We start from the raw sequence: 13,519 nt of genomic DNA, 5'->3' as shown, positions 1-13,519 counted from the left end.
TTGATGACCCTTGCCATTGAGGATAGAAATTTTCACTAGAGACCAAAATTTGAGCATGCTCTACCAAATTCTCTTACGGATTCATTATGGCACAAAAGATGTTGGCACTTCAATCTCTGTTGCTTAAATTTTATGCATGATATAGACTTGATGAAGAATGTGTATACTGTTCAAAATACTAACTGTGTTCGTATATATGTTCTACCAACTTCAGAAATTGATAAATATACATCTGAGAGATTTTATATATTTCTTTATTCTTTATTGATGACCCTTGCCATTAAGGATAGAAATTTTCACTAGAGACCAAAATTTGAGCATGCTGTACCAAATTCTCTTACTGATTCATTATGGCACAAAAGATGTTGGCACTTCAATCTCTGTTGCTTAAATTTTATGCATGATAAAGACTTGATGAAGAATGTGTATACTGTTCAAAATACTAACTGTGTTCGTATATATGTTCTACAAACTTCAAAAATTGATAAATATACATCTGAGAGATTTTATATATTTCTTTATTCTTTATTGATGACCCTTGCCATTAAGGATAGAAATTTTCACTAGAGACCAAAATTTGAGCATGCTCTACCAAATTCTCTTAGGGGGCATTTGGTTGAGGAGAAATTTTATGAATAATAGGAAAATGTTATATATAGGGAAATGGTTGGAAAGTGAGATAAGTAGAAAAATGTAAAAAATAATTGTTTGGTTGGAAAAAATTTAACCGGAAAAATGTAACTTTTTTAAAATCTATGTTTGGCTGTAGATAAAATATAAATGGGAAAATAGGATGAAATGAAAAAAACAACCCGATACAATTATTTTAAAGGAACCACTGCCTAAAAGTGAGCGTGTCGTAACATATCTCACTCCCCCCTAACGTAAATGTTTGGTTTCCTTATCGCTGTCTCTCTCTCCGGCTGTCGTTTCTCATATCGCCAACAATAACTCCGGCACGGTGAGGCAGTGGTGTGAACTCTGAGTCAACAGGCACAAAAAATCTTCGACATTAAGGCAGTGTTCTACATTGCAGAGATTTTGGGGACATTAGGGTTCGACCTGCGGGCTGGCACCATAAGCAACCATAAAGCGTGTTAATCCTTGTATGTAAAAAAAATTCCCTGCTTTGAGTTATTGATTCCTCCTTTTGTGGTTTTGGTTTAGGCTTAAGAACAAGAGAGAAACAAAAATGGCTGGTCCAGAATGCTGTTCAAACCCGCCAACCCTGGACCCCTCTAGTGGATCCGGCCATGTTCGTAAATTCGCTGGTCTTAATTCCTATCTCTCGGGCTCCCCCAACTCCAATCGAGCCATTCTCTTTGTCTCCGATATTTTTGGTATTAGTTCTATTTTGTTTTGTAATTAATTACTTCAAAATATTAATTTCTTTCATATTTTAAAACATTTTTAGAACAAACTTATATCATTTTATATTTTTATTATATCTTTCTAATAATTTATAATTAATATAATTTCTTGCCTAGTTGAAGATATAAAAAAATTGGTATTTTGTGGAGCCTGTGGTTTATATAAAAAATTGATTGTATTGAATGCATGCAGACAAGGTTGCAGCTGCTGGGTATTATGTGGTGGTTCCTGACTTCTTCAATGGTGATCTCTTTGATTGGATCACGGGCATACTGCTGCTTTAAGTGCCAGAACCTTGTTGCTTTCCATGATGATATCATTTCCAAAGATTTCCAGGTGAACTTTTTTCTTGCATTTTTGGCATTAATCTTAAATGGATCATCCATTTGAAACCAATCTTCTGAGTTCAGAATAGGATCATAAAATTCATGTCTTGAGATAACTTGCTGAGCTAAAGATTCAGACTTACACACTCAATATAAATCACGTTATCAATCTTTTCAAACAAGGCCCTGAAATTAATTTGATCTATTTCACTTGTCTAAAGAGAATCACTTCAAATTATATATCAAATTTCATTCAAACTTGTGTGAACCATGGTTTTATAGTTCAAGTTTATTTGTTATCTGTTGCTTATACGAGTTAATAGGATGATTGATATAATTAATACTCTGGCCATGTGTCTATGAGTTTGAAGTTATAATAAAGAGTCCTATATCTAAGAGTTGTTGTTTTGTTCACAATCATAGATGAGTACTTTCACCATGGTACATCATACTGCACCGCACATACCATTCAAATATTCAGAAGAATGGAATGCTGCTAAAGCACAGCTAAATGGAACTTTTCACTGTGATTATCCTCAATGGTAATGGGTTCTTTCTGCTCCTTTCATTCTAGTATATGCTTTTCTTACCAATATATTGACACATGGGGACGTAATCCCTGGTTTCTATTATCAATTAATTATGAAACATCTTTGAAATGTTTTAATACTTACAATTTCCTGATATCCATTTAAATCTGTACCGCCAGTGAATATGTTAAATTTAAAATCACCTGATTATCCATATTTGAATTTCCTCAATATAAATCACGTTGAAAGCTTTTCAAACAAGGCCCTGAAATTAATTTGATCTATTTCACTTGTCTAAAGAGATTCACTGCAAATTATATATCAAATTTCATTCAAACTTGTCTGAACCATGGTTTTATAGTTCAAGTCTTTTTGTTATCTGTTGCTTATATGAGTTAATAGGATGATTGATAAAGAAATCTCAGGTTCCTTTTTAACTAAGGATTTTCAAGAGTTGTGTTTGACAGGCAAGCAATGGAAGTGAAAGGAGGGATCTGAAGATAACAAGAATTCCCAAGGTGGCATCAACTCAGGTGCTCGACACTCTACAATTGCTCCTAACTTGCCAGGAAGAACAGATAATTAGAAGCCACAATTATTGGAATACCCACTCTACTGCCTTCTAAAAGAGTTGCAACCTTCAAGAAGGGGTGCTGAGCATGGAAGGATGTTAGTTGCAACCTTCAAGAGTTGATTGGGCCCTTTTGGGATAGGGAGAGAGTGGAACCTCTCAAATGTGTTCCACACTAGCTTATTTTTCCTGCATTGACATTTATTTCTTGTCACTGTCATTTTCTGATTTGTGCTACATATAAAACCTTGTATGCACTAGTTATTCAATATATTAGGGAATTGGATTCAGTTCCAAATTGCTGTATTACTTGCTTTAATTTTGTACCTGTCTGGTTGGTTAAGCAATAGTTGTTGTGATATTTCAAATTGAGTTCCATTTGTTGCAGAGATCCTTAACCCTTTTTCTCATTTTGGTCTTTATTCACAAAAATAAAATAAAATAAGGAGGCAGAAATCGGTTCATTATACTTAGTTTTTTCCCAGCAGCTTTTAATGTTAACCATTGTGTTCATTTGTGTCCTGTAAGAAATCATAAAATACGTGAAAAAAATTGAGGAGGCACAAATTAGATAACTGCCTGTCATGTCTATCTTGTCCTACTCCAATTTGTACAACGAATTAAAAACATCCTCATAACCTGTTCATTAACTCAAGCTTCATACAACCAGGGAGGCAGATGACAGTGGCATCAATTAAAACTAGAACTGATTTCTCTATGATAGCATACATGACTGTTACATATTCAAGGAATAGCATTGTGATGCAGCCAAGTACAAGTTGTAAAATTTGAAACAAATAAAACTGCCTGCATTAAGCAAGGTCCATAGTCACTAACTGATACAAATACAAGGCAGGAACGCCTACTATTGCCATTGTACACACTAAACCAAACACACTTGCCAACTAGCTGTGTAGTTGTCGTCCTTTGCTGAGATGATTACTGGAAGACATGTTTCTGCATCATTACCCTGTGGCAATGCTGTCTACAAATATCTGCATACAGAGACTGATAAATTAGATAGAACCCAAATGATGCAAGTTGACTCCAATAACAACGGAAGCTGAGCAATTTATGGTTAAAGAATTTGCATTTTAATTTCCTTGGGTAATTTCTGTTAACGGTTATCTCATTTGGTCCTTTGAAGAAGTGTGTAATTGACAACGCATTTCAAACAAAAAGTGTCAATATGATTAAAATAGACATGAGGTCCACTTCTGAATGACACAAATTTTCATTTTACTTTTATTTCCTTTTCATTGACATTGTCTTTTTAGTCGAAAACTGTTTTTAAAAATGTCAAAATTGACAACTATGACCTGCAGTTGCACTACTATATAATGTTAAAAGTTTGTGAATCATGTTCAGATGCTGTCAACAGACATTAGAAGACACTGACATAAAATGCTTTATATTGAGATTAGTATCCAAACATGGTGACATGGAAGCAAAGAAATGGCTGTAACATGATTTGCAAGTGTAACAGATACACGAATATAGACATTTTTGTCCATGTTATACTTCTGTTACAATTATGGAATTGAGGATTGACAAAACAGCAGCTTGACAAAACAACAGAATCATGGACTTCAGACACCAGTTTGCTGCCATGAGGTTCTTTTTTCATTACAATACCAGCTTCTGACCTGCACAAAAATAGCATGCAGACAGATCCCACAGATTGTCAGTAATAAGATTATAACAGGGGGTACCACCTACAAAAATAGTTATTAAAACAAAACTTTAAAATGCTATTCTGTGCAGCCTATTGGTACACTTAGCTTACATATCAGTTGACGGTCAAGTACAAACCTTGATATTTATCTTTTAGCAGATCCTGTCCTCATGAGTCCAACCATTTGAAGAAGTTTTTCATTTCCACAGACCTCCAAAACACTCCAACCCAGTTGTAATGCTTTACATCAGAAGCATATAGACATAAGTAGTTAACATCATAACCCTTCAAAGAAGCAAAGTACAGTAGGACACTAATAGGCATCCATAATGCATACATGACAATGGATCCACGACCAAAAAAAGATATTCAAAGTCATGTTGAGCAATCTGTCTCCACAATTTGCTGTTCTTTTTTAGGCCTACCTATAACTATTAACACAAACCCTAGTCCACACCAATCCACGCCAAAAAGTGCCATAACAGATATGGCTATATACACCCTGCATCATAATTGAAATCATATCAGTCTATAGGGAATTACTCAACAGCCCAGCAATGAGACACTTCTTTTGATGATCATTGCATTGCATTAGCCAATTATGTAACTCTTCTCTTCTTGAATTGATAAATTTATTTACCAGTTACCCTTCTCTTACCATCCACAAGAAGTTATTTTCATTTACTTTTTGTCTATTTTCTCTTGTAATATTTAAGGCATACAGAACCTAGCTACTTGTTGCATAAGAATATATATATATATATACATATATATATATATATATATATATATATATATCATATAAAAAGTCATCTCCATCTCTTTATAACAGAATGAAAAAACCTTCTAACTGGTTGTGAAGTGGTAAGTCAAACAGATAGCTTTAATCAAATTGCTCCCTAGTCCGTAGTTATGTCCATATGCTTACTGAATTACACCTTTCACCAAACACTAAAAAAGCAGCCCCCAAATTACATTTTCCCATTCACTTACAATATGTCATAAAGGTCAGATTTCACTCATTTCAGTAACTTAGCAATTCAAAAGAAGACAATCACAATCAAATAGATTCAAAATTAAACAACAATGATGATGAATGGAATATGACTTTTTAATGGGTCAACTAACTTATTTATAGTTGTAAAAATATTCCCAAAGCAACCATGAAGAAGCACCCATAAAGCCAACCAAACAAACAATGTACGAATAACAAAATGACAAAAAATATAGTTTATGGTCAACAAGCAGCCATTAAAACAATCATCAAAATGAAACCAACCAATTGAAAAGTTAATAATACAGAAAGGAATAACTTAGCTTTTATTTTTAACTCCAACACAAAAAGGAATCCAAACAAGACATTTATAAATTTCAAACAGAAATTGCACATAACGGGAGGGTGTTCCATCATGGCTGTACAACCACATCCTTCATGATCTAAAAAAATGAAGACTTACCCGACCGAATGTCACCTAAAACGGAACAGAGAAACTTGAGCAAACATGATTTTTTGAGGCTAACGTTTGCTTACCTTCAACCAGACAAAGCAAGACTCAGTTCTCCACCACCATGCAATGTCACTTCTTCAACCCACAGAATGAAGCTAAGCAAACGTTCAACACTGCGGCCAGTTTCTATGTGTACTTCTCTTCGCTGCTGACCACACAATTGAGATAATATCAGAGAGTATTTTGGGGGTGATTTGTTGTGGGCCCATGTCATTTAGCCGGTTTTCATCAAAAAACCACCTCCTACTTTGCTTTTTAAACAGTGCGGATGCCTTGCTAAATGGCACAAATCTGAAAATGGCATGCATCCTGCTTCCCTGGCTGTTGAGCCATTTCTCCCTCAACCAAACGTATGCTTCCAAGAAACCCAACATCATTTGCATGGGGTTATTTAAAAACCCCCTCAACCAAACACCACCTTACGGATTCATTATGGCACAAAAGATGTTGGCACTTCAATCTCTGTTGCTTAAATTTTATGCATGATAAAGACTTGATGAAGAATGTGTATACTGTTCAAAATACTAACTGTGTTCGTATATATGTTCTACCAACTTCAGAAATTGATAAAAAACCTTTGTACCAATATGGCCTAACTTTCTTTTATAGCTTAGAGTCTCGCCGTTTAAGTATATGGCCTAACTAGTACTATTTAACGTGTTATCTTGCCTTATGTATAACCTGCATGTTAAATAGGGTGGACAAGAAAAATGAAGATTCAATAGGTTGATATTTTACCAATTTGACTTATTTAAAGACAATTTGCGAGCTTAACTAGTATATCATAGCTTCTTTTGGCCCTGATGTGAAATATTTCAAGAATACATTATTTAGTGAAATTGTTTCGGAAAAAAAAAATGCACATCTTCGTTTAATGGTAAAAAATTACGTGTATCATTATTTGTAGATCAAGCACCTTTTTTGATTTAATTTTAAAAGTTTTAGTTATTTAAAAAAAAATTGAAGTCTCGTAAGTTGGAGTATGAACTAAATAGTAGATGTTTATTATCTCCATGGAATATGTTTATTCTTCGTTCCTCTCGTTTTGATTGCTTTGGCTATTCACAGATTGCTCTTCCCTTTCTCCAATTGGCTTTCCCTTGCACTTGCTCTATGGACATCTATACAAGTATGGATTCCTTCTCTTCCTTCCTTACTCCTTTTCAATCATTCCTTTGCATTTTTTGTGACTGTATCCTTGTTGCTAATGCTACAAACACTATTCTTCCAAACTTGTGTAATTCTGCCAATGTATGAGAATGTTATGGACTTTTGGTTATTGCTTCCATTCAACCTGATTCTGTTTCTCCCCTGTAGCGCTGTGTCACATAAATTGACCACATTTTTGACACAAACCTTTGTCGCCAACAGAAACAACAAGCTTCCCAAAACTATACCTCAAGGCATTCTCCACACTTTTGTTATTACGATAAAGATGTTAGATCAATTGCTTCTTTTGCATATGCCTTCTTACCGTGTGAGATGCTTTATCTGATAAGATGTTATTGATGGACTGATTGATTGCTCTTTGCTTTCCTTTGAATTGACTTGACAGGTGGGGCTGATTTCTATTAACTCCCATAAAATATTCAGTTAGGAGTCTAGTCAATATACTATTCCCTACCATTTTCTAAACTTTGAAGTGATGGAAGAATTGGGTTGATGCTTGTAGTTTATTTTATTTACTGTTGAGTTCTGCATCTGGTTTCACATAAGATTTGTTTCCTGTCCAATTCGATAGTCAATGTACTGCCAATAGGGCATTGCAGAGCTACAACTGTTGAGTCATAGTTTCCTAGATAGACTGATTTGTTATGAAGAATGTTTCTGGAAACTCATGTAATTGCTTTCTCTTTTTTGGGAGTGGGAATATAATAGTTTCAAAAATCTGGTTGATCTGATTTTTCTTCCTCTGGATTCATGATGTTAGTGATGATCTTTTAATTTTGTGGTTGTCATCGGTTCTGAAATTCATTGTCAGCCTTTTGATTTTTGAAATTGAAATTTTTTTTATAGCTGATGATATCCTTCTTATGCAGATCATGGGGTCGGAAGTTGATGATTCTAAGTTTGATGGGAAGATGTGTTTGTGTGTGTGTGAAGGTACCTTTTGGAAGTGATTCTAACATATATAGCAGCAGCATATATTTTATTTTTGTAGGTGGATTTGACATGAGCTTGGGTAGAATCAGTGTGCCTCTGCGCTAGTTAAGCATATAAGAGCACCGGCTCCACTGGTTAATCTTTCTATTTTTATAATTTATTGAATCTTTTTTATGCGCTAGTATGCCTCTTCTTTTTGTGTCTCTGTCTGAATTCATGACATGGATATTGACTTTTGTAAAGGTTTGTTAAGATATTTTGGTTGAAGTCTTGCACTTCTTTTTCAAAAATACCTTCATATTTTTCTATAATAGCTATCTTCTCTTAATGTCAGGTTTGGTTATATATGTTGGTACTTAGTATAATGACTCTTGATTGTTGGCTTTGCATTCCCGAGGGCATGGATTTGAAACTTTCAAGTCTTTATTACATATTAGAAAACTATGTAATGAGTCAATAATGTACATGTAACGCATAAGTTTCAATTAATAGGTTCTGATTAGACATGAGAACAATAAATAAATTTATTACAAACTTGTCAGCTTCTGATTTGATCACAAGCTTCATAAAATTCTTTCATTCATGAAAAATATTTTTTTTTTCCATGTCTTATTTCCATATCTTATATCCATATCAAATAAAATTAAAAGAAAAAGGGTAAGAAAGTCGGTAATATTTTCCCCCTAGATCTGTGAAGAATATTGTCTGTGTTGTGTGAATATTATGTCACTCATGAAAAATATTAGTAAAATACTTTTTGATATTTTTCTTTAATAGTCTTTATAATTAGATAAAATATACTGTTAATTAATAAAAAAAAATGAGTTTAGATTATTTAATGAGATTAATATGAAATTTAATATAATAATGAAATGTTAAAAATTATATAAAAAATATGTTGGTAGTTGCTGCTTCAGTGGCAGTTGCTATAACTCTCAGTTGGCGCAGCAGCCACTATTCTGGTCAAGAAATCCAAAATTTCCGAGTCATCACAGGTCAGTAACCCATCCATATTGTTAGTATTAATGAGACAATTAATTGTACTAACAAGTTCAGCAGCACTAAAAAGAACACCTTGCTTTTCCAAACAAGAATATAAAAATATTTGGTATGCTTCTTCGGTTCAAATGCTCAATGGTTATCATAGCTGAGTGTAATATATTAAATTACCAAAGTTCATATTGCTTATGTGATATTACTAATTTTGTTTCATTGAAGAAAACTCTTGGAAAAATAAAATAAACCATTGTTGATCTTTCATATCACTTGACAACGTGGTAATTGTTTTGCATTTAGTTTTCATTATTCTCCAACTTGGTTTTCTGCATTTAGATTTTTTAAGACAACGTAGATCATTCATTGATGCTATTATTGCCACTATTGCCTGAAGGAAGACTTGAATTCTTATCTTAAATGTGAAACTGTTTGTTTAAATTAATTACTTTTTTTTGAAATTAAAGATTCAATACAAAGTATGCAAAGATTGTGGAGGTTCTGGTATATGTTCAGAATGCAATGTTGAAGGATTCGTGCTTGAGAAACTTTATGAGGAAATGCTGAGAGGGCAAGTCTGCAAGCTAAGAATATGGCAACTCGATTCACGGCCGGGTACTATTTTCTTATCTCTCTTTTTCTATAATCTTCAATTTTTGAGTTTAGCCAATTCAATTTGATTACTTACACTAGGCTTCCGAAGAAGTGGAGCTATTATACAAAGCGCTCTTTTGCTTGATCCTATTCAACCTGTAGCTACTAGTTTATCTCTACTTTAACCAAACAGTTGTCCTAGTATATTAGGGAAATATGATTATGTATGCCAACTATGAACATTTTGTTTTCAACTTAGTGTTTGTCAGACTTTGTTAAATATCTCAATATTTAATCAAAGATTTTTGTTTCATTTTTATGGTTTTATTTAGCACGCAGATTTGAGACAACTAATCTATAGGTTTAATTGTAGTATTCAGGTAATAGAGGAAGGAAATTGAAGGAACACAGTTAGGAATGCAACTTGAGTCAGCTTAGTTAATTCTCTGTGATTTTATACCGGGCTTGATTAATAAAATGATCTGATATCTAAGCAGTAAAACTCCAATTCAACCCCAAAGCTTAAGATATTTGGTATAGGTTATATTAATGGTTTTATATTATATTTTTTTAACATGTCCCCTCACACAAGAGTCTATTGTATTTGAAAGGTGGACAATTCACAAACTACCTACTTGTGTTAAGAAATTCCTCAAACTTGTAATTATTTGGTCACAGAGGCTCTGATATAATGTAAATGGTCAATTTAACCCAAAATGTTTTTATGTTATATCTCTCTAACATAAGCTTAAGCTGAGCTTATATATATATATATATAGAAGGATTTTGTGGCTCTTGCAGTTACAGAAAACTTTATCAGCAGTCAACATTACTTGTGGGGATTTAGGAGTGAATAAAGTGTGCGACTCTGACTTGGTGTGAAGAAAAGAGCTTAGGTGTCATTTATGTCCACTAGGTGCATTATGGGTGTGGGTATGATATATATATATATATATTGTTGGATAGGAATGGATGTAATATTATAACATTAATATTTTCTCTGTACCATTTTTCTTAAATAAATTTGTTTATACTTGTCCATGAGATTAACTCAAAGTATATGGATTTATTCACAGCATGTACATAATCATATCATATTAAATTTAAATCTTTTATGACCTTTGTTTTATTAGAGGGTTAATATCTTTTTACAGACTTATCTCTGTTATGTATTTTTGACTTAGACTAGTTGTGATTTTAAAGGTATTCAGAGTTATTTTATATTTATACATTTTCTAAATAAAACATTTTCGTAAATAAAACTTTGTTATTGGTAGAATCTTGGTAGGTTTGGTGTTATGACATACAATCTCGTGCTTTACAGGTATCCTAGGTAGGATCTATGAGTTTGATAACCGAGAGTGGTACCTTTATTGACTGGCTCTGTCAGTAGGTAATCAATGAACATTTTAAAAGAAAACTCTGGTCTCAGAACCGTGTACATTGATGTCAGAATGCTATTTTCTATTCAATTGATAAAGAATGCATAAGCATGGGATTTCAATTATACTATTTTTTTGTTAGGTGAAAATATTTTCTTTGAGGTTGCTTCTGTAATATTAATGATATTAATAGAGACGATTATTAGTATGAGCCCTTAATTTCCTTTTCTTTTAAGTTCAAGATTTCATTGATGGAACCTAAAAGTATTGTTCCTTTATGATGTAACCTTTTCTGGGTGTACTGCATGTGAATTTTGACACGTAGGCACTCACAAGTATTGGATTCTTATTACTTCAGAATTCATACCATTTCTTCCCCATTGCTTCTGTAAAACTTTTAGTAACTTAGTGGTTCATAGTTCATACTATGTTTAATTAAATGGGGATAATAAAATCAACTTAAATGTTATGATGTGTGCATTATTATATTGAACTGTTTGTTTCAATTTTTTTGTCAGCGTGTAGAAATGGAGCACTGTGATCTGCAAGTACACAGAAGGGATATGAAAAATAAAGGAAGAAATGTTGTGTGGTCAATTGCAATGGATAAATGCCTAATTGAAGCTCTGGTTGTTCAAGCAAAAAATGGAAACAGAATTGACAAATGTTTCAGTGAAAATGCATATGCTGCTGTCTGTGTAGCTGTAAACACTCGTTTCAACTTAAATTTGAATAATCTGAAAATTATCAACCGTCTGAAGACACTTAAGAAGAGGTATAAATTAATAAAAGATGTGCTAAGTCAAGATGGTTTCTGGTGGAATCCAAATACAAAGATGATCGAGTGTGATCGTGATGAGCTTTGGAAGAGATATGTTTCGGTGAGTCTATCTTTAATCTTTCCCAGTTTATGAATGTTATGCATTAATTCAAAATAGCTATTCTAGTGTTCTCTAATTTGTTGGATAGACACACCCTGATGCAAAAGGATTTCGCAGAAAGCAGATAGATATGTATGATCAGCTTAAAGTTGTTTGTGGGAATGATCAAGCTCCTGGTCGTTGGGCTAAGATGAAGGGTGATAAAAATCAAGTGGACATGAAGAACTGTGAAGATGAATCAGCCTCATTTGCATCTCCCAGTTCAGAAAACATGAGTGAGACAGATGGAACTGAGTCTTACAGTGTGCCTCCAGAGTATGGTCAGATACCAGAGCCTCCTGCGGTTCAACCTCTGAGACAACTTCCCAAACGTCCTTGCAGTTCAGATGCTCTTCAGGATGCATTGATGACGGTGGCATCAAGCATACAACGATTGGCTGATTCAATGGAGCACAACAAATGCACAATTGATGCTGCAGAGCTATTTCAGGCTGTGATGGAGATAGATGGGTTGGAAGAGGGAAAACAGATGTATGCATTTGAATATTTAAATGCTGATCCTGTCAAAGCCAGAGCTTTCCTGACTTACAATTCTAGGATGAGAAAGATATACTTGTTTAAACAGTTCTGGTGGTGGAGGGGAGGGTGAACAGTGTATTGAACATTTTGGTGTATAGAATATGGGCTTTACTTCTCTCATATAGTAGGAGAAAAGTTGGGCCCACCAATTTTTAAAAAAGAAAAAGAAAAGCACATCTTTTTATGTGAGTGTAACATAAGAGATGAATCTCATACAACATGAGAATATAATTTCACATAGAATATAGGGATTCTGCTGAATGGATGTTCTCATTTATTAATATGTTTTAAGGTGAATGAGGGTGAACCTTAGAGCAGCGGTAAGATAGCTACTTGGGATCTGAAGGTCGCGGGTTCGAGTATGGAAAACAACCTCTTTATCAAAATGCAAGGATAAGGCTGTGTACTATTGACTCTTGCTCCTATCCTCGCAAATCGGGGAGTCTTGTGCATTGAGATTTTCCCTTTGTGTTTTAAGGTGAATGTATAGTTTCTACACATTGATAGGGAATAGTCATTTGACAGGGTTGGAATTATGTCCCAGTCTATTCCAAGTAAATTCCTTAAATTTTATTTTTAACTAAAGTCATTATTTTTCACTTTTCACTGCTGTTTGGAGCAGCTTGGTGAAGTTCTCTTTCCACCTTGCCTATTACCCCACCCAATTGTCCTTTATCCCATCGTCAAGGTTATGTAGGGAACTTAATTTGATCTTTATAGGGGCTTTGAGAAGGAGAAGGAGACGGGGTGGGGACTGAATTGTTCATAATTTATATTTGACATGCTTATGGATATTGGGGCTTTTGTTTCTGTGAAAGGTGGAAGAAACTGAAGTTATTATTAGGATAAAAGTCAAAACTTAGAAGACAATTTTCATTGTTGGTTCAGCTATTGAGCAGAAGCAACTACAATCATTTTACTCTTATTCATTAAGGTCGGACTTCCCTATGAAGGAGTTTGGAGGGGAATGGGGATGCTTAAATTTTTGTGTCTATATTAAGAGAAT

General features: G+C 33.9%; 1 protein-coding gene and 1 pseudogene across 1 annotated transcript; both read left to right on the top strand.

Annotated features, from left to right (window-relative positions):
• The first annotated feature begins 8,979 nt into the window (after nt 1–8,979).
• On the top strand, nt 8,980–9,816 carry LOC133295407 (uncharacterized; annotated as a pseudogene).
• Nucleotides 9,817–11,580: 1,764 nt separating this feature from the next.
• On the top strand, nt 11,581–12,583 carry LOC133295409 (L10-interacting MYB domain-containing protein-like). The gene is made up of 2 exons (XM_061494237.1): nt 11,581–11,934; nt 12,023–12,583. The coding sequence occupies exons 1-2, from the start codon at nt 11,581–11,583 to the stop codon at nt 12,581–12,583; spliced, it is 915 nt and encodes a 304-aa protein (XP_061350221.1).
• The last annotated feature ends 936 nt before the right edge of the window (nt 12,584–13,519 follow it).

This window comes from Gastrolobium bilobum, unplaced genomic scaffold (assembly GCF_033153095.1).
Source record: "Gastrolobium bilobum isolate Gb01-03AN ecotype WA unplaced genomic scaffold, APGP_CSIRO_Gbil_v1 utg12938, whole genome shotgun sequence".
In the NCBI taxonomy this organism is placed as follows: Eukaryota; Viridiplantae; Streptophyta; class Magnoliopsida; order Fabales; family Fabaceae; genus Gastrolobium; species Gastrolobium bilobum.
Note: the sequence above shows the minus strand (reverse complement) of the source record. Positions and strands in the feature narration are given on the sequence as shown.